General features: G+C 51.0%; 8 protein-coding genes and 1 non-coding gene across 9 annotated transcripts; 2 read left to right on the forward strand and 7 right to left on the reverse strand.

Moving 5' to 3' along the window:
- Positions 1-66: 66 nt before the first annotated feature.
- Positions 67-1,967, reverse strand: POX_h09718 (Eukaryotic translation initiation factor 3 subunit; the record flags this gene model as incomplete). Its single annotated transcript, XM_050118466.1, has 2 exons — positions 67-1,625; positions 1,760-1,967. 2 exons carry the CDS (start codon positions 1,965-1,967, stop codon positions 67-69), a joined length of 1,767 nt encoding a protein of 588 aa, XP_049965253.1.
- Positions 1,968-2,606: 639 nt separating this feature from the next.
- Positions 2,607-4,451, reverse strand: POX_h09719 (Oxalate decarboxylase OxdC; the record flags this gene model as incomplete). The annotated part of the gene is made up of 7 exons (XM_050118467.1): positions 2,607-3,323; positions 3,380-3,500; positions 3,562-3,629; positions 3,697-3,868; positions 3,921-3,936; positions 3,992-4,081; positions 4,151-4,451. 7 exons carry the CDS (start codon positions 4,449-4,451, stop codon positions 2,607-2,609), a joined length of 1,485 nt encoding a protein of 494 aa, XP_049965254.1.
- Positions 4,452-6,063: 1,612 nt separating this feature from the next.
- On the reverse strand, positions 6,064-6,285 carry POX_h09720 (uncharacterized protein; the record flags this gene model as incomplete). Its single annotated transcript, XM_050118468.1, has 1 exon — positions 6,064-6,285. One exon carries the CDS (start codon positions 6,283-6,285, stop codon positions 6,064-6,066), a length of 222 nt encoding a protein of 73 aa, XP_049965255.1.
- Positions 6,286-10,064: 3,779 nt separating this feature from the next.
- POX_h09721 (uncharacterized protein) lies at positions 10,065-10,376 on the reverse strand (the record flags this gene model as incomplete). The annotated part of the gene is made up of 2 exons (XM_050118469.1): positions 10,065-10,207; positions 10,277-10,376. The coding sequence occupies 2 exons, from the start codon at positions 10,374-10,376 to the stop codon at positions 10,065-10,067; spliced, it is 243 nt and encodes an 80-aa protein (XP_049965256.1).
- Positions 10,377-11,922: 1,546 nt separating this feature from the next.
- Positions 11,923-13,005, reverse strand: POX_h09722 (uncharacterized protein; the record flags this gene model as incomplete). Its single annotated transcript, XM_050118470.1, has 1 exon — positions 11,923-13,005. One exon carries the CDS (start codon positions 13,003-13,005, stop codon positions 11,923-11,925), a length of 1,083 nt encoding a protein of 360 aa, XP_049965257.1.
- Positions 13,006-14,627: 1,622 nt separating this feature from the next.
- On the reverse strand, positions 14,628-16,529 carry POX_h09724 (uncharacterized protein; the record flags this gene model as incomplete). Its single annotated transcript, XM_050118471.1, has 1 exon — positions 14,628-16,529. One exon carries the CDS (start codon positions 16,527-16,529, stop codon positions 14,628-14,630), a length of 1,902 nt encoding a protein of 633 aa, XP_049965258.1.
- Positions 16,530-16,978: 449 nt separating this feature from the next.
- Positions 16,979-18,656, reverse strand: POX_h09725 (uncharacterized protein; the record flags this gene model as incomplete). The annotated part of the gene is made up of 2 exons (XM_050118472.1): positions 16,979-17,175; positions 18,419-18,656. The coding sequence occupies 2 exons, from the start codon at positions 18,654-18,656 to the stop codon at positions 16,979-16,981; spliced, it is 435 nt and encodes a 144-aa protein (XP_049965259.1).
- POX_tR173 lies at positions 18,115-18,196 on the forward strand. The gene has a single exon. It is a non-coding gene; the product is annotated as a tRNA-Ser (tRNA).
- Positions 18,657-19,959: 1,303 nt separating the features above from the next.
- On the forward strand, positions 19,960-21,419 carry POX_h09726 (N amino acid transport system protein; the record flags this gene model as incomplete). Its single annotated transcript, XM_050118473.1, has 2 exons — positions 19,960-21,264; positions 21,363-21,419. 2 exons carry the CDS (start codon positions 19,960-19,962, stop codon positions 21,417-21,419), a joined length of 1,362 nt encoding a protein of 453 aa, XP_049965260.1.
- Between the last annotated feature and the right edge of the window lie 878 nt (positions 21,420-22,297).

The raw sequence follows: 22,297 nt of genomic DNA on the forward strand, positions 1-22,297 counted from the left end.
AAATCAAGTCATTGCAAAAAAAAAGGGGGGGTAGAGTCATCCATGCAAACGCAATTCAGATTAGATCTATTCGTCACTCTCATCCTCATCCTCGTTCTTCTCCTCAATCTCGGCCTCGTCATCCTCCTCGAAGGCGGTAGGGGGCACATTGTAGAGACGGAGAACGTTGCGGTTGGGGTCCTTGATGAGAACGTACTTCTTGACGGCATCCTCGGGCTCATCGGCATCCAGAGCGCGGATGCGGTCGACAACGGTGCGGACAATACCCCAACCGTTGCTGAGGTTCAAGTTCATCTGAGCAGCAAACTCCTTGGGCTTGTAGCCAGCAACGCCGAGAACGACGTGACCAGCCGCAGAGCGAGGGTTGGCACGGGAGACGAAACCGAGCTTCATGGCATCGGCCTTGGCCAGGATGGCCTGGGTGGTCCAGCGGGCGAGCTTGGAAGAGTTGTTCTTCATCTCGGTGGCGAGGACGGCACCACGCTGGGAGGCGAGCTTGCTGCGCCAGTCAAGGGCGTTACCAGAACCAGGAGCCTTGCTGTCGAACTCGTTGAGAGCCTTGACGACCAGCTGCTGGTCAGCACCACCGGTAGGGTTCTTCATCACGGCGTCCACCTCGGTACGGACGATCATCTGGAGGGGCTCCTCTCCGTCGCGCTCGAGGCCAAGGTCGAAGCGGCGGTACTTGTAGCCCTTGGAGGCAAGAGGCTCGGTCTCCTCGGCCTCGTTGTAGAAGGGGTTGGGGTGGGAGAAGGTGACCTTAGCGTCATCGGACTCGGTCACGGTCTGGAGCGCAAAGTTGTGGTTGATGAAGGTAGCCTCCATGGCCAGAGCGCTGGGAGTGTTGATCTGCTCCTGCTTGCCTGAGGTCTCGGAAACCTCAAGAGGGGCATCGTAGGCATTCTCGTTGACGGTGACAAGATCGATAGAGGCACCGGCACGCTTGTCAAGATAAATCTTGCCACCTTGGTGGACAATGATGAGGTCCCAAGAGTACACGCTGCGCGTGGCACACATGAGCATGGAAAGAATATCGGCAGTAGCGAAGATAGTGGCCTCGTTCTTCTCGGCAAATTCGTGGATGACGGGATCTTGCGAGGTGGTAACGTTGTAGGCAGCACGGTCGAGGCTCTGGAGTCTGCGCTCGGAACCCTTAACGGGGACCTTGTCGTAGGAGCGGTCGTAGTAGTGCAAGAAACCGTAGGTCTCGAGATCCTCACCCTCGGAAACATCCATGCTCAACTTAGACAGACGGCTGAAGTCCACCTCCTCAATCATTTGCCAGTCAGGACGAATATTGACCGAAGGCTCACGGGTACGCTGAGGCTTGTCATAGTCCTTCCAGCCGAAACGACGGCCGCCACGGCCACGGTTACCGCGCTGGTCGTAACCGCGGTCCTGACCACGACCACCGCCAGCACGCTGGAAACCACCACGACGACCACCGCCGCGCTGAAGCTGGCCACCACGCTGGCCACCACGGCCACGGAAGACGGTACCACCGCCACGTCCGAAGGTGCGCTTCGTCGAGGTGCGGGTGTTGTCGACAACAGAGAAAGAGGACTCGTCCTCGGCGCCCTGAATGGTGAACAGGCTGCTGGAGCCAGCACCGTACACCTGCTGGTCTAAGGGATGGGGCAGAGATTGTCAGCAAAATATTCTCAATGTGGAGATCCTCGATATTGCGAACAGACAAAACGAAAGACAAAGCCAGAGAATGGCCTTTCCCCTTTTTCTGAAGCGAGTTCAATGCGCTTACCTCTGAAGTTTCGGTTGTACTGCTGGCGACCCTGACCGGCACGGTCCTTGGACTCGGCGGTCCAGTCAGCCATACGGCCAAGCTTGTCGCCCTTTGAGAAAGGAGCGTAAGGAACACCGCCAAGCATGTTGTCACCTGAGGTAGCAGGACCCCAGGTATCCTCGGCCGGCAGAGCGGCGACGAGGTCGGCAATAGACATCGGGGCCATTTTGATTTTGTAGATATACACCGAAGACACAAAGGCAAGCGGTGGATAGTGGGTTTTGAAGCGTGGGGTGAAGATTATCGGCGGGAAGTTTTTGTGTCGCGAGAATGTGGCTGGTGCCGCTGAGCGGTGAGCGCCGCACATCACGTGGCGCAGTCTCTTTGTTCCTGAAAAGAAGTAAACTGTGGCGGGTCAGACAAACTACGTAGGAATTTCTTATGTTATTTTGTTTCGATTTTTGGTGTTTATCTTATTCTACATGATTTGCTGCCACCTGCAAGGTAAAAGAAAAAAAAAGGGGCGTCTTTCTCAGACTCAAAATTCGAATCCAGTGGCTCATCTCGCAGGTCTATGTTCTGTTCACTACTGACTCGGGTTCTTTTCCTCGATTAGATGGCTGTCTCAATCGGAAGGTTTCACTTTTTGACAGTATCGTTCCGGCATTCTTGGTGCTGGTAGATCCAGCACCATTTGCAATTTTTGAATTATTGACCGACTCGCAAAAAGAAAAAAAAAACGAAAACATTGAATTATCTAGCCGGTGCACAATGCCGTGATGATTACACAGGGCTATACTACCAGATTCTATATCGAAGACCCGCAAAGCACAGTTTGACGCGACATCAACGCATAACCCATTCATTAATTTGCCGAGGCTTTGGGCTCGCCAGCAACGACATATTGCTTTTCAGTCTTGAGTTGATCAAGTGTATTGTCGCTCAGGTGCAAAGTGTCCTTGACTATCTGTCTTGGGGTGGATGCAATCCACTGACCCAGCGCCATGTCTTTTTTTTTCGCGTTATCCAAGTTAGCGATCCAGAGCAAAATACCTCGAAAAGGATCGGTGGACTCACCTGTAAATTTGGGTGCCTGCAGCACTTCCAGGAAAATCAAGTCTTCGCTACCTGTATTCTCAATATAATGGCTGTTGGACTTTGGAAAGTAAGCCACGTCTCCGGCGCGGTAATCAAACGTCGTCGCTGCATCGGGAGGGGTAAAGAGTGTTGCCCGGCCCTGACCTCCGATGAAGAACGTCCACTCATCGCTAGAAGGGTGCCAGTGAATTTCGCGCATTCCACCTGGGTGAACCGTCACCACAGCCGCAGAGAAGTTGCTCGCAATAGGAAAAGTGAGCGGATCAACGATTTTCACCGAACCTCCCGCGACTTCATGTGCTGGTTGCTGAGAGAAATGATACGAGTAGCTTCTCGACCGGGGAACTACTCCGGCTGATGTCGTTACATTCTGGTCCTCGATGTGCTCTGGGGCGGGGGTACCGTTGAAGATGTACAGCTCCTCGGTGGGTATGTCGTCGAAGGCGGTCATGGGGACTCCCAGGTCCTTCGCCAACACCTCTCGCTATTTTCTGGTGTTAGAGACTTGGTGGTTTGCTGGAGTGGATGGCCTGAGCGTACCGGGTTATGCATGAAGACTTCTGATGCGAGGAAAGTGTTATCTTCGTTGAAATCTCCTTGGTCAAAGACCAGAAGGAACTCCACGCCGTCATCAAGTGCTTGAATGGAGTGAGGAATCCCGCTTGTGAGAGATTTAGCTCAGGCAACTGGAGAAGGAAGCGTCGGGTTGTTTTGCAACTCACGGAGGGAAAAACCAGACATCACCAGCTTGTAAGTCGTCCACGAAGGTTTCTCCATCTTCGTTAATGGCCTGACAGGACAAGTCAGTCTCTCCTTCAAAGAAATCTGGCTGCTTATAATGGACCGGAAACTCATACCTGGACTCGGCAAGATCCATTCAATACGAGGGACCATTCCGCAGCCACGTGCCAATGTAGCTCGCGATACGCCGCTGGCTCGAGTCGCATGTCCACGCCGGCCATGTCTGTGGCATCGGGCATCACGACGGTGTTCTCCTGTCGGGCCCAACCGGCATTGTCAAGTCCTAGTCTATGCGGGGGTCAGAAAAAATTGTAGTTTGAACCTGGGTCAGTACAGATACCTGTTGTGACTGAGCCCTAATTTTGGACATTAGCTACTGCCCTGCCACCGGGATAGACAACGATAACATACCCATCGGCCACTGCGCGTTGATTGTCGACCCATGATCGGTTCCGGGCGGTGCCAACTTGTCACTGTTGATGCGGTCATAGTAGTAGTTTCCTGAGAACATCATGTCAATATTGTGCGTCACCAAAGTTTTTGCACTAGACACGGATCTCGAGGACATACGTGGACCAGGATCATCACTGCCGCGGCTTCCTCGAATAGGTTGCGGATTTGCAACATTTTCGAAATCCAAGTATGCCCCAACATTTGCATTCTCTTTCTGTCCTTGCGAGAGTTTATACTTGATATCCGGCTTGGGACTATTCGCCACAACTTCAGTTGGCGAGTATCCGACAAGCTCTGACGAGCCTCTCAAGCTAGGATTGGCCGGGGAACTGTCTTTTTTCGAAGTAGGAGCAGTCTCTGCAATCGGTAGAAGAGCAGAGACCGAGTATAGAGCAAATGTGAAGCTGATGGTCTTCATCTCGATGAAGTGGTCAACTCAAGAGAGAAGAAAAAGGGACGTATTTACCACGGAAGATTGCCTGATGTTTCAGTCAGATGAGTCGTGTTGTTTGCGACTACCATGATCACAATTCGTGGTCAAGACCCCATCTCTTATAGCCAATTTCCAGGCTCTGTATCAAGAAGGCCAGAGTTCACGGGCTTTTCAGGCAGCGTCATCGGCGGAATCACCCCAACTGCAACTGACCATTCGATGATTTCGCCTCCCCACTGCGCATGTGAGAGCCGTGAGGAACAAACACCCATCTCCAGCCTTTCATAGGCTTGTACACTGCTTGAGCGGAGGCTATGCAACATCCCCTCACGTCTGGGACCGGACCGCAAAAATTGCATCAGCATGTTCTCTTCGTTGCCGCCTAGCAGTCTCATAGCATCTCAGGAGGTCAGGCGGGATTTGCGGGACTCAATTTCCCCAAGGCATAGTGGGAGAAGTCTTTCTTCCGAGCGCAATCTCCGTTGCTACGCGTCGGTGGCTGGTGGAGTGCGAGGGCCGAGACAGTTGAATTCTGTGGTACTCTGCAGCCTTCCAAGGGCAGATATCGAAATCTGGCCCTGGACTCGCTAGCTCATGGCCCTTCGACCCCCCATTTTTTTTCTCCGGTCATGCGTAGATTGTCTGTACATTTTCTGACTCGCCATGGATATTGCTTTGCCCGCATTGTCTCTTGCTCAAACATCGACAGTCTTGTAACTCTCGGCTCTTCGGTGCAAGAAGATGAATAATGTGTGTCCACGTCATCTGATCAAATATGGACCACAATCGGGACCCCTTGCAAGACATGCCGAACATGCATGGATTATTGATGCCGCCTAATCTGATGGTGCTCTTGGAACCTTGCCCCCCCCCCAAAAAACAGATCAACTCACAAATTAACTGGCTCTCGTCCACTTTGGATGTAATTTAGTGGATCCCAATCATCATCATGCATGCCAATTCTGTTGGTTCACGGCACCATCTCCAGCCACGGCGCCTACCTTGATGACCTTCTGGAAGCGAGCACTCGCGTTGCGATCTGTTGGAGTGACTCTCTACCAATGCCTTGAAATAGGAATTTCGGTTCAGCCCGATCTTGCTGCGTTGGTCGCTTTCTTCATTTGGTGTTTTCTTCGGGCAGCCCGGAGGTTCTACCAAATAAGATCACGCCTGCAAAGGTCGCCTTAAAAGCAAGTAAGAGACAAACAGAAAAAGAAAAGCAAGGAACTGATATTTGACGCAGTCAAGCCGCAAAGGACCAAGCTTTCGCTCAAGCTCACCAAGGCAGTGGATCCGACATGCAAGTCATCATCTTAAATGAAGGACACGCAATTGTGGGACCCACACATCATGTGCAGAGAGCAGCTCGTCCGTCAGGACTGGGCTTGACTTCAAATCGAGAAAAGAAAAGGAGAAAAAGAAAAGGCCACGGCCTGCACCGTTACCCCGTTGACTCAGTTTGTCTGCATCCGAGTTATCCGCTTGAAGTGGATTGATTCCCCGCAGGAGGGGGTGCAGATCACGGATCGGACGAGTCTGGAAAACACGGCTGTTTACACAGACGAGCTACGAGTGCTTTAAAGGCCCAGTTGCGAATTCAAAAATCCCCGGCTTTGCTTGAATGATGTGTGGAGACGCGAGGCGGTCGGTAAAGAAGCATGCCGGTCATGGTGTCGATCAGTTCAATTGGCGCCATTTCCAAATCGGAGTTTTTGGAGACGAAACAGAGTTGTCGGTGGAGAGAGTCTTCAAGTGAGAAAGACAAGGAACTTGGTGCTGGTGTCAGCGCATCTGCCAAAGCAGGAATCTGCCCTGGCATTGAATCAACGTTCTTTGAAGCAGCTTTCCTACTCGGTACCTACCTTCTACCAACATTTCCCCGGATGCACTGCTTCTCTTGGCAACGACATGACAGGAAAATATTGAATACTCAAAAAAAAAGAACGACAAAACAGAATAAGCCCCCCTGACCCCCAGACCACGTCATCGCGGTAGCACTTTGAGCAGAGGGTAGCCTTAAGACAGGAGACACCGGCCGGGGATGAGGAGTCCCAGGTTCGCATCATTTCTCTTCAGTGCCATCCCCATCCATTGTACAGAACCTGCCAGAGTCTTGTTATGCTGTAAGAGCTTGAGAATGGGGTGGCTGTCTTTCTCGTAAGGCAGCCAGATAATCTCAGTCCTACCTACGTAGTGTGATCTCGTCCAGTGACTGTCAGGCTCAATTTCGTCATGCGGGCGGCCCTCCTTTCTAATAAGAGAAAGTGAGGTGATATCAGGCCCTCCAAGGCGTTGATTGCTTTACTTTCTCTATCTCCATTGTGAAGTAAGGTCTTGAAAAAATAGAAACCCCAGAACTAGAGCCTCATATTGGGCGTAGACCTGGGATCTCGGGCAGGCAGCTAGGGAAAAAAAGTCAAAGAGAAGCAGCGGCTACCTGATATCACTCGTTCCATCCATGAGAGTATCTGAAAGCAGATCCAGAGAGTCCTATCAGAGACTCATCCACCCAATATGAGCGACACGTAATCAATCTATCAGGCCCGGTCATAAAGTAGAAGACATATTTGAAAGTTTGCCTTTATCACCACGAACCATGTTCTGCCTCGTGTCACACCAACAGGCACTCACCTCCTCCAGCGCGATGCAATAGATATGATTTTAATCAACAGAAATCCCTGCCACTCCATTTCTCTTGTCCACGTATTCAACTCCAACCCTGTGATGTCTTTCTGTCTACATCGCCCGAATCATGGCTAGAACATCTTTTTCAGGCCACCACCCTATGTATGCAGTCATGAGCATTGTAAGAAGCTCAAGGGTTGGAACTATACCTATCACAACACCACAATATCTCCTATCACAACAAAGAGATGCAATGGAGCTGCGTTAGACGGGTCGTCTGATTGAGGGTCAACTGTTAAACTAAGAGATGCTCCAGCGTTCTCGGAACACTTCTTCCTCTGTTCTCAGTCTTGGTCAACTTTTCAGAGTTCCAGCGGGCCCACATCTTGCTTGAAGAAATTTTTCATCTTCATCACCATCATCATACAATCTTCCGATTCTCATAGAGATCTGCGTGCACGTCCACAATGGCCTTTCACTCTCTTTAGGTACTTGAAGTTCCAGAAGAGATGTACCTACTTACTAGGCAGCCTCGAGCCGTTATCCAACCGGCCGGCTGCGGCATTTCCAGCTGAGTCATGAACTAAAAGCCGTCATCTCCTGGAAGCATCAGCGGCAGTACCTACTTAGTTACTACTTAGTACTACCAGTGGTGGTGAGAGTACATCATTCACAGTATAAAGCTAAACCAACAGAAGGTTTAGCGGTACCGGTACTTACGCAGCACGGCCCGTGGTACTGTCCCCTTGTTTACCTTGTTGCGTACCAAGGGTCGCCACCTATCATACACCTCCTGCAAGCCCACTGATTGGAAGAAAAGGCCGCAATCAGCCCCTCAGGTACTTCTGCCCGTCACGGTAGTATCGTGTTGACGGTGTGCCAGAAAGCCCTAAGAGACTTGATTCGATTCACAGGATAACCGAGGGGGAGAGAGAGCATCAAAGACACATCCCGATATGATCCCCACCCATACTTTATGGGTATCCATCACGATCGCCGTCAATACACAAGTCGCGGTGACTACTAATCGCTTGCTCTGATGAAATACAAAACCAAAGCCATTTACCAAATGGTAGGAGAACTTCGTATAAGAATTCAGATCGTCAATCCAGTTTAATTCTCCTTGAATACCATGCAGATCTGTTTCGTCAAAACTGTGGGTGTGGCGACTCTCTCCCTTTTGTGTGTTTACACACTTTTCCTTGCAGATCCATCCACGCAGCACACACAAATTACTCTTTTGGCAGTCTTACCATCCCCCTTTCCCTATCGAGACTTTACATCAACATGCTTGTCCACTGAGACGACAGAATTGACCGCCCGTTGATGCCTTGTATCGTCGTGCGAGTGCGGGGTTGCCAAGGTCCAGGCCTGCAGGTCTGCAGGCATCCGAGCGCCCATTGGATCGTGCACTTTGACCCCCCGGTCATGCCACTTACTACCGCAGTGAGTGTAGGCGCTGGCACACGGACTGCAGGAGGAGCTGACGACGAAACATCTCCTAAGTTCGACATCTTATCGGTTGGGAGGGGGGGGGTGAGGGAGATACTCGTCGGATTGCTGATAAACAGTGCTAAGTAGGAGGTAGTAGTCCTGGGTACCAAAGGAACATTTAGTGACTTTTCGGGTCCTTTCTACGAGAGAGTTTCTTTTTTTTTTCCACAAACAGAGGTTGAGGTGGAATCATGAGATCATTGTTTCGGACAGTCTTTGGATGTGCGGGTAGATCGTGAGGTAGAGAGGTAGGGCCAGGTACATGTGATAGGTCGTCTGGGAGGGGCTGTGACTTGGTGACTACCGCCATTCACATCATGAACAAAGGAGGAGGATGGGATTGGGGGCGGGGATGGTGATCCGGGGAAAGGATTACTAGTAGGGTACTTTGTGTGGACAAGCAGGTGGTCGTAAGTGCAGTAAATGTACTTATCACCGTGGGAGAAGCCTGGCGGGCGATCCGTGGAGGAGATGTACAGGGGGTACTTGGTTGTTACATTCTGTTATACTGCTACCAGTAGTACTAGTATGACCTGTGTGGCTAGACTGGTCACTGTGGTGTATTCCTGACGGCTCACGCAAGGGCATTCTATTGCCAGTGTAGACTCAGACTCGAGCTTAAGCCAACCGGGCGCACAGGCAAAAGGCTGACGAGAAATTGACTGTTCTCGTGCTCTTTGCACTCTTCCAAATAGTGAAAGGTCTCGTTTTTGAATGATTCATGACTCTTGAGATTCTTGTCTTGAATTTGAAGACTTTCTGGGAGGAATATCTGCACCCTTGTGCGTGGCCTGATAGTCTCAAAGACTCGACCCGGAGCCGAGACGGGAATCCAATACCGGTGTCATTCCATTCCACTCGCACCTCGCTTGTGCTTCCAAGGCTGAGTCCCCTATCCAATTTCAAATTATTGTATTGGATTATGTTATTTTGTATCTGTCTCGCTAGAATGAGCACGATCTTTCATTTTGTAGGTTCTTTTTTTTTACAAATTTTAGGCATTTTCATCTTGTACCACAAAGATGAGCATATTCTCATCTCTTGGGGCTTCCAGCGCTACGTTTAATTAGAAGGTATGTTGACAACGGAATCAAAAAAGAGATGTCAAGTGTATGTTAAGCATATTGAATTTGTGAATAATGTCATAGTGGGGTAGAATGTAGCCCCGAGAAAAACGCCAAGGTTGTCTTGTCAATCCATGACAAGCAACGGGAAAAGTTCAGACACCTGAAGAAAATACAAGTGAATAAAAAACGAGAGGCCCTGCCTAAGCATTCCTCCTCCGCGTCATTGCCATATCCAGTACGGGGTAGTCCGAGATGAGGGGGTGTGCGCGTGTCGAATCAAGTGGGAAAAGAGGGGGTGGTAGATCCAGTTGTATGCGTTGCGTGGAGAAGTGGATGAAAAAAGATGATTCAGTGAAATGCGGTGGAAGTTGCGGTCGGGGTTGTCGCCGTTGAGCGTCCTCGATCCAACCATCTACCTCACACGTTTGAGGTATCGCATGGTGAGGTAGACGGCTGCCAGGCTGGTGTAGACACCACCTCCCGCAGTAACCCAGACGGGACGGTGGACGTTCAGCGAGGTGCGAAGAAGCTGGCCCTCCTTCTTAGGCTTTGCTTCTACTCTGTGTTAGGAGATACAGGAAAGTCTGATAGATACTTATCGGGGGCAACGAAGGACATGCTTACCTTGCTGGAAGAGTCGCTGTCGGAGGTTGTTCAGGCCCTGACGAGAGCGAGCTGGGAGCTGCTGAAGCTGAGCAATAAAGGGACCGACTGCTGCAGACATCTTTGATGGGATCAAGGTGAAAAGGTATTGAGCAAGTTGAATATGAGAATGGTGTGGATTTAGTTAATTGAGACTGGGTAGTTGATGCAGAGATTGTGTAGAGAGGAGAGTGTCAAGTTGGTTGTCGGAAGGAAGAGGTGACTTCCATCATCCTTGGGGGTTATATATCTCCTGGAATCAGATGACACACAACTGGATGCGGGGTTGACCTCCAGAGAGGACAAGTGACAAGGTGAGACATCCGGGACATCCTGGTCGTGGTGGCAAGACGAACAGAGTTTCAGCTTTAGCTAGTGGTGGCTGGCTCACTTCCAAAAGACCCATCATTTCGAATGTCTGTCTGTAGTCATGATTGAAAGGCTTCATTCTCAATAGCTCTTCTCTTTACCGAAAATTTACCCAACTACAATGAATTGAAATTGAACTCATCCAGTCTAACGTGGTCGTGAAAGATGAGGTCCATACAGGAAGTGATGGGCGGCTAAGCGAAAGAGAGAGAGAGAGAGATAGTCAGGGATGAGACGAGCGACCAGGATGGCCCTCATCTGCAAGCCAAGGTGCCCGTCTGCCCAGTCTACCTTGAATTGATTGGTTCCTAGACCACAGCCTCTGACCTTGACGACGCACTACTGGCCCCCCCTGGAATACTTCAAAGATACCAAAAGTCACATCAACCTTCGTCCATGGGGTGTACATTGACATGGCCGGACATTCGTTCCATCCCTCCAAGAAGAGGGGGTGGTCTACCCCCCTGACTCGGTGGCCCCCCTGACGTTGTCGTAGACAGACAATCACAACATGTTCCACAGGAGTGACGTTGCACCTGATTTGAAATAGCCCTTCCCATCTTATATTATGTCTATCTATCTTTACATTGATCATTGCTTACACCGTCGTCTCTCTGGCGCACCTTTGCCATCACGTCGAGAGACATTGTAAGGAGAGTGGAGTCGGCCGTTCGAAGGGCCCACTGTGGAAATCCGGGGTTGCGATCAAATGTGGGGATGGTGTACCCGTGTTGTACCCACTACCCACTGGCCAAATGACCTTAGTTTAATCACCGTGTTCAAGAGCATCCTCAATTTGACAGATCTGAGATGGACAGAGATAGATGACCCAGACAGAAGATGCAGAAATGAAAGATTGAATGATGAGTGTGCCTGTTATCCACACTCATTGGGCGATCAGCGATCACACTGGCCTGTGGGCATCAGGGCTGAGGGAGGAGTCAAGCTGGGCTGCAGTGCAGAAGGCGGTCAGTCGGTGCTTGGGTTGAAACTGCAGAAACCCACATTTAGGTGGCAGCTGTGCGGTCCGCAGATGGACCGCAGGTGTCGCGTGATCAGGCAAGGCGGTCGAAGGGGCGGTATGAAATCGACTGCAACCAATTCTATCAGCTTTGCAACACCTCTAGACTTTACACACACACTCTCTCTCACTCGCGTCTCACTCCATCCAGACTGACATGAAAAGGATCACATTCCACAACCAACATTTCATACTCTGGTCAGAATCAACTTGGCTTCTCTGTGGATCTGGTCCCTCGTCATAGGCACAAACAGGCGGCCACGGTCACGCCATGGCAGTATCTGTCACACCACCGAAACATGACTCGAGGTGTGTAGCTGATGTGGCTCAAAATGTTCTGCACCAGGGGATGGCCTTCATTTGCTGTGAACAGATCGACGCGAATGTCTGAATTTGCATCGTCCCCGGTGAAGGTGGCCACGGACCGCATGTCCAGATCTAAAGTCTCTTCATACGGAACGAAGATATGATCAGGATCCTCAATCCCCGCAAAGCCCTGCATACTCCACTCGAGCCACCACAGCCAAACTTCTCGGGTTTGAGCCCTGCGGACCTCTTCCCACACGAGCCCTGTCAAGTCCTCGAGGGTATCGAAAAAGCGACTGGTGCTCCGGTTTTGACCACACTGAACATCCCGGTACAGCTGACAGTAGCGGCTAACTTCCCTCTCGTCAAAAGGGTCGACCAGCTGAATGGGAGCATCGCCCAGCAGACCAAACAGACCAGTGGGTGCAACCTCAGCCCTCGTCGCATGTATTGTGATATCCCGCATGATGATGAGAGGGTCATGCCATCCAGTGAAAGGGATCAGTACTTGTCGCAGCCCCAGAATATTCAGTAAACCATTGGAATGAGGCTGAGTTCTGACCGAGCAGATGGCCACGTCGGCAGCATGTCGCTGAATCTGCTGGAAGATGTTCCTAATCCTTGAATCGCCTCGCCAGCTGTGCAGCAAGTCCACCGGGTGAGAGTTGTACAGGACGACAATGTCCCGATTGTTCTGTACAGAGAAGTCCTCTGTCGGGGTCCATCTACCTCCGAACTGGAGTCTGGGCATTTCAAAGAGGTGTCTAAGTACCTCCGCTCGAGCCTGGTGGTTGACATAGGCAATCGTGGGAAGCAATCGTCTGCGTGGAGATGCTCGACGACAGCCAGTGGCCCCCCTAATCAACTCCGGGGGTTGGTTGAGCTCGATGACCCGATTGGGAATGCACAATTCCCAGATCATCACACGCAGCTCGGGAGGGAGTCGAGTGAACTGCGGGAAGGCAGCCTCTAGCGCCATCTCCTGGCCCGGCGAGTGGATTCTTTCACTGGTCATCTTGGCAGTGAAGCGATGAGTATTGTCCTGGGGTGGGCGCAGGATGAGAGATGGCGCGAAATGGGATGAGAAGTGAGCTTCCGCGAATCACCAGGAAGCGAGGCGAGAGAGAAGCAGCCTCGGCTCACTCTACCAAAACCAGGCCTGACCACGGGCTGGCGGATGACAGCAGAAGTGAGCTTGATCCAGAGATAGACCTACAGGCCAGTCACCAGACTAGCGTGCCTCGGACGACAGTCTCGGCGATGAGCCCAGGAGAACAGGCAACGGGGCAGGCAAGGGAACGAGGAGGGCAAAGTAGCTAGGTGAGACTGGCACCGATAAGGTCAGGAAAATGCTGGGAGTTCGGGGAGGAAATGTTTTCTGACTACGTACAGATGAAGTCTGGAGACCAAGGAACAAGACGAGAAAAAGAAGAGACAGAGTGAGTGCGATATCAAAGTGCGTTGGGATGTGTGAGACGATGATGTCGAAATGGGGAAAGCGAAAGGGTGAACGAGCAAGTGGCAGCGTGAGCGTGCAGCCACAGATGGGTTGGCCAAAAGCATCAACAACCACCAGCGTTCGGAAAATACCCACGCCGAGCCAGGACAGAGGCCAAGTCTATGGTGGAGAGGCACCACAGCATCGAGATCACGCGAGTCAGCACCAAGGCGGAGAAAGAGACTCATGAGGGCAATCCAGAGTCTCCCAATAGAATGAGACCGATATGCCAACACTTCAATCGGCTTTGAATTCCATTCCAGTGCTGGTTTTTGAGCTCCAGATTGCAATGCTCGAGGCTCTTCACCATGTTCAAATTGCCGGAAGTCGGAATCGATAACCCGGGCAGACCTCAGGAGTGAATTTGCACGAGAATGCACGAATCCATGCCATTTTCCTTGTCTTTCCCAGCAGCTTTGGCATGATTTGGTACAAGAGGGCGGAAATCCCAATCTCTTCAAAGTTCCACAAGGAAATCATTGCCCTGAAACTTTGAATATCGAAATGCTATGCATCTGTGCAGGAAGCTTCAGTGTGAGTATCCCTGTCTAGCAGATAAATGCTCGGATGCATTTCCAGATGTCAGCTCATTCAGATAAGCATATTTTCTTTGGGAAAAGATAAAACAGAAAGAAACAATAATCACCAGGCGAAGATTTGATGGCCAAGGACGACATTAGATTGGATTTGAACCGACTTACCTACAGATCTTGGCACTCCTTGGCCAGTGGACACTTTCCAAAGATGATGTCTTGGCGCATTGATTTGACGTAGATAAGCTTTTTTGTATGAAGTTCGGCTCATCTGGAGGCTTCAGCATCGGTTCCGAGGACCATGACGAAATGGATGTCGGAAGCATCGTTAAGGCTACGGCTGGCATTCTTCAATCAATATAAATGGATAGCCAGAGACGGCGTTTCTGGGCGGGACAGACACGAGTATAGATCAAGTTCATCCGCATTGATGTTGTCTCAAGAAAGTTTGGTATGAATCAACTCAAACTCCAAATTCTATAATGTATTAACAAGGTAATCGTGTATCCATCCTTCGCGCCATTAGGCACAGTATGTGCAAAGAGGTCTTGTCATCTATATACATGATCGGCCGCAACTGCGCCCGCAAAAGAGGGAAGGTTCTTTCTAATTTATACCTCTAGGCTTTCGACAAGTGGCACGTACTTCGTCGGGCATGGTGTCCCAGAGAATCTGCCGAACTTCTTTGCCGACCTGTTCGATGGCATCTATGGCCCACAGGACATCAAGATGTTCATATTCCTCGATGATCTTGGAATGAACCACGTTCACGTGGGGCTCGATACCTCGCTCGAATCGACGGAGTAACTTGTGCCCATCGACGAGGTCATCGGATCCTCCAATCCATAGAGCGAATGGTGGTGCTTGGTGATCGTACCACGATCCATCATCATGAACTGGGGCCTGGGCCGGCTCATTCGGGTCATCATCTCCCGCATGGACCGAGTCAGGTTCATCAGTGAAGCGGTGAGCCTCGTTGTCTTTATTATATTTGTCTTCCGTCGCGAGGATGCACTTATGTTTGGCAAACCCTTCGCTGCCTATCCACCACCGCATGAGTTCGGAGCTGACGTACACGGGTGCGAATTGGAACATGCGATCTCGAAGATCTCGCTCCCATCGGCGATCGGACCAGCTGAAGAGATGGGAAAAGACAGTATATCCCAGCAGGCCGTATAGCCTGGAAGGAAAGACCCGATGCACGGTCATCATGAAGGGGATGAAGGAATGGATTCCGAAAAACAACCGGAAAGCCTCTGGTGACAATGCACCCATAAAGCGGAAATAGGATCGTCGAATGAGAGGCCCGGCGTAGACTGCGGGGGCAAGGGCGCAGAAGACGGATAGGTACTTGCCCAATTCGGGTCGATGCTCCTTTGCTAGGGCTATGAAGGTTTGAGCGGTTCCTTGCGAGTGGCAGATGAGACCCAATTTGTCAAATCCAGTCTGGTACAGCACGCGGGATGTAAGCGCGGCCAGGTCGAGGGTACCCAGGTGGCGGATATCCCACGACCACATGCGTGGATCAGATGGGGATAGCGTGGCATGCTCGGGTGTCATCCCGCAGCGGTTGTTTCCCAGCCAAACGTCGTATCCGGCTTTGCAGAGGAAAAAGGCAAGACTGTCATCATCGTTGGTGCAATAAGCGCCGGCACTTTGCAGCAATCCGTGCATCAGGAGGACAGGATACCGCGGTTTTGCATTGCAACTGGCGCTGGGACGAAATTTCGCACCAGTAAACACCTTGGGTCCGCGCTCTTTGCGTTGCTCCGCTGGCAGGGCAGTGTACTCTTGGGGATTGAAAACATGCCAGAGTGTGATGATAAACCCGTCTTCGGTCTGAACACGAAACGTCTCCACGTCCAGACCTACACGTCGGGCATAATACGCCACGTTACAGACCAGTCGGTCCTTGCCCCCTTCCAGCGGTGGACAATCATCCTGGCCTTGCTCCTCGTCCATGTGCTGATTCTGTAACCGGACGTGCCATTCCATGTTCGCAGCATCGCGGGCTCGTCGCCGCCTCGTTTCCTCGGTAACAAACATCCGGTCCGACGCCGGCTTCTGGCCGCGCAGTCTTGCTCCGGCATTGACAAGGACCGTCCCCGCCGTCCGTAACAACGCGCCGATGAAGACGGCAGTCAGAAAACTCAGGGACATGATGAATGCAAAACACCTGATCATGATATACTTGATACTCCCACCGATGGTAGGAGAACCATATGACGGAAGCGGTGGAAAGAGGGGGTGTTCACGCGGAAGAACAAAGGGCTCCTGCTCGCAGGATTCTGGTCTCTCTTCCGGTGCATTCTCCAGAGTCTTTATCATACGATCACTGGATACTGCTTGAACATTTTCCGCAACGCTGATGTCGAGAAGCTCTAGCGGACTTTGAAGTGGAGCTTCCGAAACATGGGCAGATGTAGAAAGGACCAGTCGAGGTTCCAGCCCATCTTTGTGCGTCTGTTCAGACGCAGTCAATGTTCTTGGGGGCATGGAAACCGCCATGGTGGCCGAATCTCCAGAGAAGCACGCTGTTGAGGACGACAAACTTCATTTTGCAACTTGCCCGACGGACCAACTAAGCTCGAAGATAAAGCCCCCAAGCCATGGCATCCAGGGGACTGACGTGGTCCGGGGAGGAGGACTGAGCGCCGCGCAGGGCTCGTCTGACGCACGTCCCCATCACGTGCCCGTGATTGAACCAATCAAGGCGGTGAGACCGTGAGGCTTGAAGATGCTCGTCCACTTGCCCCCAGTTGAAGGAGCGAAAACCAAACCAGGGTGGAACAGACCATTTGATTCACAGCCTCCAGATCGATCCCGTGGACGACCCTTATGAATTTGTCTGTGTATCAGCAGTTGCGCCGGTGCGGGATGCTCATGGGGTGCAAGAAGCAATAGCCGTTTCGATGACCGAGGGGACTGTGAATGCATGACGTTTTTCGTGGATCCGATCAATGATCGGTCCCAATTCCATCCCAGGTGCGCATTCTGCCGGTGCCAAATAACATTTTGCGGTGGCAAAGGCAAAGGTCCCTGTGGGACTGCATGACATTCATTCTATTCCTTCGAGGTGAGATAATCACAGGTACAGCCAGTGTAAAGATTGGATCTTCTTCCACGACAGAGTATGTCCATAATGACCGACGCTCTGTTAGTATGTTGCCCCGTAATCAAGTTTTGGGCTCAGAGTATTCCAATGCCATGTCACGAGGAGTGATTGGCAAATTCCTCATGGGAACCTCAATGGCGTTTCATCCACGACACTAAAGAATAGACCCTCGATAGAGTTCTGCACGTCATCTTGGATGGGAGGCCTTCCGTCTAGATTTCCGGTGCTCGTACTTCCTCCGACCGGGCTGCCAGACTGGAAAGAAATTCCTCACCAGTATCATCTCTTGTTGATGATCCGCCTATGATTCGCCTGTATTCTCAGAGTTAGACGAAACGTGAAGCTTTTTTGATTTCTTTTCCACGGTAGTGTCAACGACCATGTTGCCTGCAGCGCCGGTCGACGAACTTCATACCCAGCCGATGCAAAGGGGATCTGAGGCCGTAAGTGTGGGCCCTATGAGGTAGAGTTTGAAGGATACAAGCTGATCCAGGCTGGACGAGGTAAGCCTGCCGACGGGAGAAGGGATTCATCATATGGACTATCCGAACATGTATATAAGTTGTATCATACTAGCATATACGCTGCGCTGTGCTTAGGTGGCTCTTCGCGGTCTCGTCGGACCTGTTATGTTTGGAACGTTGAGACTGCACGGGGGCTACCAGCTACACCGATGGTTCCTTGTGCACATCTTGAATGTTGTGATTTGTGAGCGGGTTGAATGTGGAAAAAATGAGAAATTCCGAATATAAGACATTGGCGAGCATGGTCGTTTCTGTCATGAGGCTACTCGAGTTAAAATGTACGTAGGTAGGTGTCGACTCTGACCTACCCTGGAGATGGATGATGGCAAAATATATAAGGTGGCGAGGCCGATTAGCCAACAACCAAGCAGAATGTTCCCCATTCGGGTACAAGCTCTGCTGATACCAGTTGTTTGATTGATAATGTCAAAAATCGTACAAAATAAACATCAAAGACAGTTTGGCCGAGTGGTCTAAGGCGCTTGACTAGAAATCAAGTCTCTTCGGAGGCGGCGGTTCAAATCCGCCAGCTGTCGAATGACTCTATCTTTTTGTCATTTTTGCCCTTGACAACCACACGCTCTGGAGTCGGATCACCGCTTGAATGTGGCTTGCTCCCAAATGCCGTTCCCGCTACGCTAGGAGGGCTAGAAGCGGGTTGTGGAGTCCCCTAAGAGACACCAAAATATGGTGCTGCATCCTTCTCAGCATCCCCGGCTATCCCTGTCACCCAGCCCGGAGATTGCATAATGATCTTACGTTGTTCGTGATTCTTTTTCCGACGATAAGGTTATCCAGCGGGAGTCTCCCAAAAATCCTCGTGCGCTGGCCGACGCATTGACGGAGAGTCGAGAGCAACACTCCACAAATTTGCGTTTCAAACACCGCAACTCTAACACCGGGAGATGTCCGAGCCAAGATTCCCAACCAAACATTCTCATGGAGGAAACGGGTTGAAAGCGGCGGAGGGGGTTCCTGGCTCTCGTCGGCCTGCATTTCTCTGCTGCATTCATAATCACGGGGTCGAATTCCGCGCCCGGAAGCGGACTCGGAAAAAACCCCCCGTTACGTGATCGCACGGCTTGCCGAGGGACTATCAACTTTCTCTGCATGATGATTCTTGTTCCCTGCACGCCGTTCACCCGAACACGTCAGTGAGACAGAGGCGATGTATGATTCTGTGGATGGTCACATCCGTTGCCGAGAGCCTGTCTCGTAAATCTGTATTCTTTTTAAATGTATTTTTTTTTCTAAAAAAAATCAAAATTTGATCCTCCACGCATGCTGTGTGGCCAGAACCCCAGTCGGGTACCTGGAGAGGATAGGATCGGGGGTTCGGCACATTGGTTCATCCTGCGTCGGGCGGATTTCCGTGGTTTTCCTCGGAAAAGCGCGGTTCAAGAGGATCAGAGAATTTTTTTTACGTTCGGCACCACGGCTTAGGGCTGTGAGAAGGTTCAAGGCTCAACGCCAGTGCCGATGGAAACACAGAAGAAAAGAAAATCTTGGCGGGCGTGGCGTGGATCAGGGCTGACTCGAGGACGGTAGCCGATTGGCTTGGTCACGAACAAACTACCTGAGCCGCACTGGGCATGAGAAAGGAGAATCCCATCTTTAACACGGGGAGTTATACACCGGGAAGTTCGGGGTAAGAACCAACATTGAATGGGGGGGGGACTCCTCATTTCCAAAGATAAGTATAGATAACAAGCGTGATGATCAATGCAATAGCATACAATTTGAAGGGTTTGATGGCGAGGAGTGACTAACACGATCGCCGTGTGTCCAATGACGAGTGACGACGGTGGAGCGATCACGTTGTCATTAGTCAGAGACCGAATGGGTACCCGTCCCGTTTGGGTCATATTCGGCACGTTTTTGGCACGATCGCGGCCATTTGGAGTGGACCGCAGGGCAAAAAACGAGATGTGCCACTTTGGGAAGGTCCCACGCCATAGAAATGAGTGACTCGCAATCCACTGCCTCCCCCCGGCCACCGAGATTTCTCGTCGGTTGTCTCGACACTCCACTGTCACTACTTTTTATCAGTGCCTTCATTTCTCGTCCAATAGATCCTCGTTCGGCTCGTGTTGGGTGGTGACCTCGCGTTTGTCTGTTTCTTTCCATCTCTTCTTCTCTACACCCTCTACATCCTTCTCCTCTTATCATCTTCTGCTCCCACGCAACCCACCTCCTCCTCCCTCAGTCCCCTCCCTCCCTCTTCCTCCCTCTCTCCCTCTCTCTATACTTCCACATCTGACTCGGTTGTACGGCTTGGTTGCCCACCACCGCCGTCACGATGTCTCCAAGTAAGAGCAAATCCGACAAGATGACCCCATCGGACGATGGGGTCCTCGATATGAGTGACCGGGAGCAGCAGATCTACGAGGGTGGCATTCAAAAGTTTAACCGGCTCGGATGGAAGCGTCTGACAGTCGTTCTCATCGTCGAGGCTGTCGCGCTGGGAACACTGTCTATCCCCGCGACTTTCGCCAAGCTGGGAATGGTGGCAGGTGTCATCTGCTGCGTGGGAATCGGTCTGATTGCGGTATACACGAGTTATGTCATCGGTCAGGTCAAGGTCAAATTCCCACACATTTCCGACTATCCCGAGGCCGGACGGCAGATGTTTGGCCGTTGGGGCTATGAGATTCTCTACGTCATGTTGGCCCTCGAGCTGCTTCTGTCGGCTGGTTCCCACTGCTTGACTGGAACGATCGCCTTCCGCAATATCACCGAGAGCAATATTTGCTCTGTGATCTTCGGTGTCGTCTCGGCCATTATCCTCTTCATCTTCGCCGTGCCGCCCAGCTTTTCTGAAATGGCAATTCTGGGATACATCGACTTTGTTTCTATCATTATCGCCGTCGGCATCACAATCATCGGTACCGGAGTGGAGGCCAGCAACTCGACCGGTCTTGCGGCTGTCAACTGGTCTGCCTGGCCCAAGGAGAACCTCACTTTCACCGAGGCCTTTATCGCTCTGTCCAATATCATTTTCGCCTATAGTTTTGCTCTCTGCCAGTTCTCATTCATGGACGAGATGCACACCCCTACCGACTTCCCCAAGTCGATTGTCTCTCTCGGTCTCGCCGAGATCTTCATCTACACGGTCACCGGTGCTCTCGTCTACGCCTTCGTTGGCCAAGATGTTCAGAGCCCTGCCCTTTTGTCCGCTGGCCACCTGCTGAGCCGAGTCGCGTTCGGTATCGCTCTGCCGGTCATCTTCATCAGCGGTTCAATCAACACCGTGGTGCTGGGTCGTCTGATTCACGGACGAATCTTCAAGAACTCTAACATTCGCTTCGTCAACACCAAGATGGGGTGGACCACCTGGTTGGCTCTGATCGTTGTTCTGTCCATCCTGCAGTTTATCGTGGCGGAGGTGATTCCCTTCTTCGATGACTTACTCTCCGTCATCTCCTCGCTCTTTGTCTCGGGATTCACCTTTTACTTCCCGGCCATCATGTGGTTCATGTTTATCCGGGAAGGCGGCATTTTCAGCAGCACGAAGAACATGATTTTTGCTGCACTCAACGCCGTGATCCTCGTGATCGGTCTTGTGGTTCTGGGTGCGGGAACGTACGCCAGTATCAACGATATTGTAAGTTTCAAATCCCTGGATCCTGTCGGCCCTTTTTTTTTTCTTTCATTTTTCTTTTTTTTTCTGGCTGCAAATTCTAACAAATGCTCTTGCTTTAGATTATTTCTTACGACAAGGGTACTGTCAAGGGCGTGTTCTCGTGCGACGCTGCCTAATTTTCTTTTCAAGCCCCCTCCCCCTTTTGCAACGGCCATGGCGCACGGATTTTGTGAATAGACTTGCTAGATTTGCTGGGTTCCCTTCTTTGTAATATAGATTTTTGCTCCCTTTTTCTTTTTGCACTTCTGTTTCTCTTTTGCTTAGAGAGCATGAACATATGAATACATGACACGATGATTTCCAAATAAGCTTTCCTTTGACACGTTGGTTTCCTCACCTGTGATCCTTGGCTCAATTCTGCAGTAACCCTCCCGGTGTATAAAGTCCTCCAGTCCTATTCAAGTCAGCTAGTAGAAATATTGATATATTCCATGTCCGTATGCCCTGAGCCCCGCAATCCCCGAAGCTCCGAATATCTCAGACAAGAATGAAGATGAAACAAAGACAAAAAGTCATCTACCCAGGCTCTTGCTTCATCTCCCACAAGCAGACCCCGACCCATAGAACCCCCCCCAAAAAACCACTCCCATCTGGCCTCGACTACCTACCCAATGAAACAGTCCATTATTTCCTACCTACTATACATCAATGATACCTGGTACGCACAAACACCTCACCTCACTTCACCAAACTCCCATACCTCCAGTCACGTACCTCCAATCTAGGGAATAATGAAGCCTACCTACATATAGGAAAATCCATCAGTATGTTTCCCCCGGTAACCCGCACCCGCACCCACATCCATATTCACATCCACATCCAGTACCTTAGACCACCCCTCATCCGAACAGATAATAGATAATAGATCCGTGGAAAACATGAGCCTATCAAGCTTGATGGTGTACCTCGATCAAGATACATACTCTACATACTATACAGTATATACCACTACATTTGATGGATCCGTGGCGGGGATACTCTGTACCGCCACAAC

Source organism: Penicillium oxalicum, chromosome VIII, assembly GCF_001723175.1.
Source record: "Penicillium oxalicum strain HP7-1 chromosome VIII, whole genome shotgun sequence".
Taxonomy (NCBI): Eukaryota; Fungi; Ascomycota; class Eurotiomycetes; order Eurotiales; family Aspergillaceae; genus Penicillium; species Penicillium oxalicum.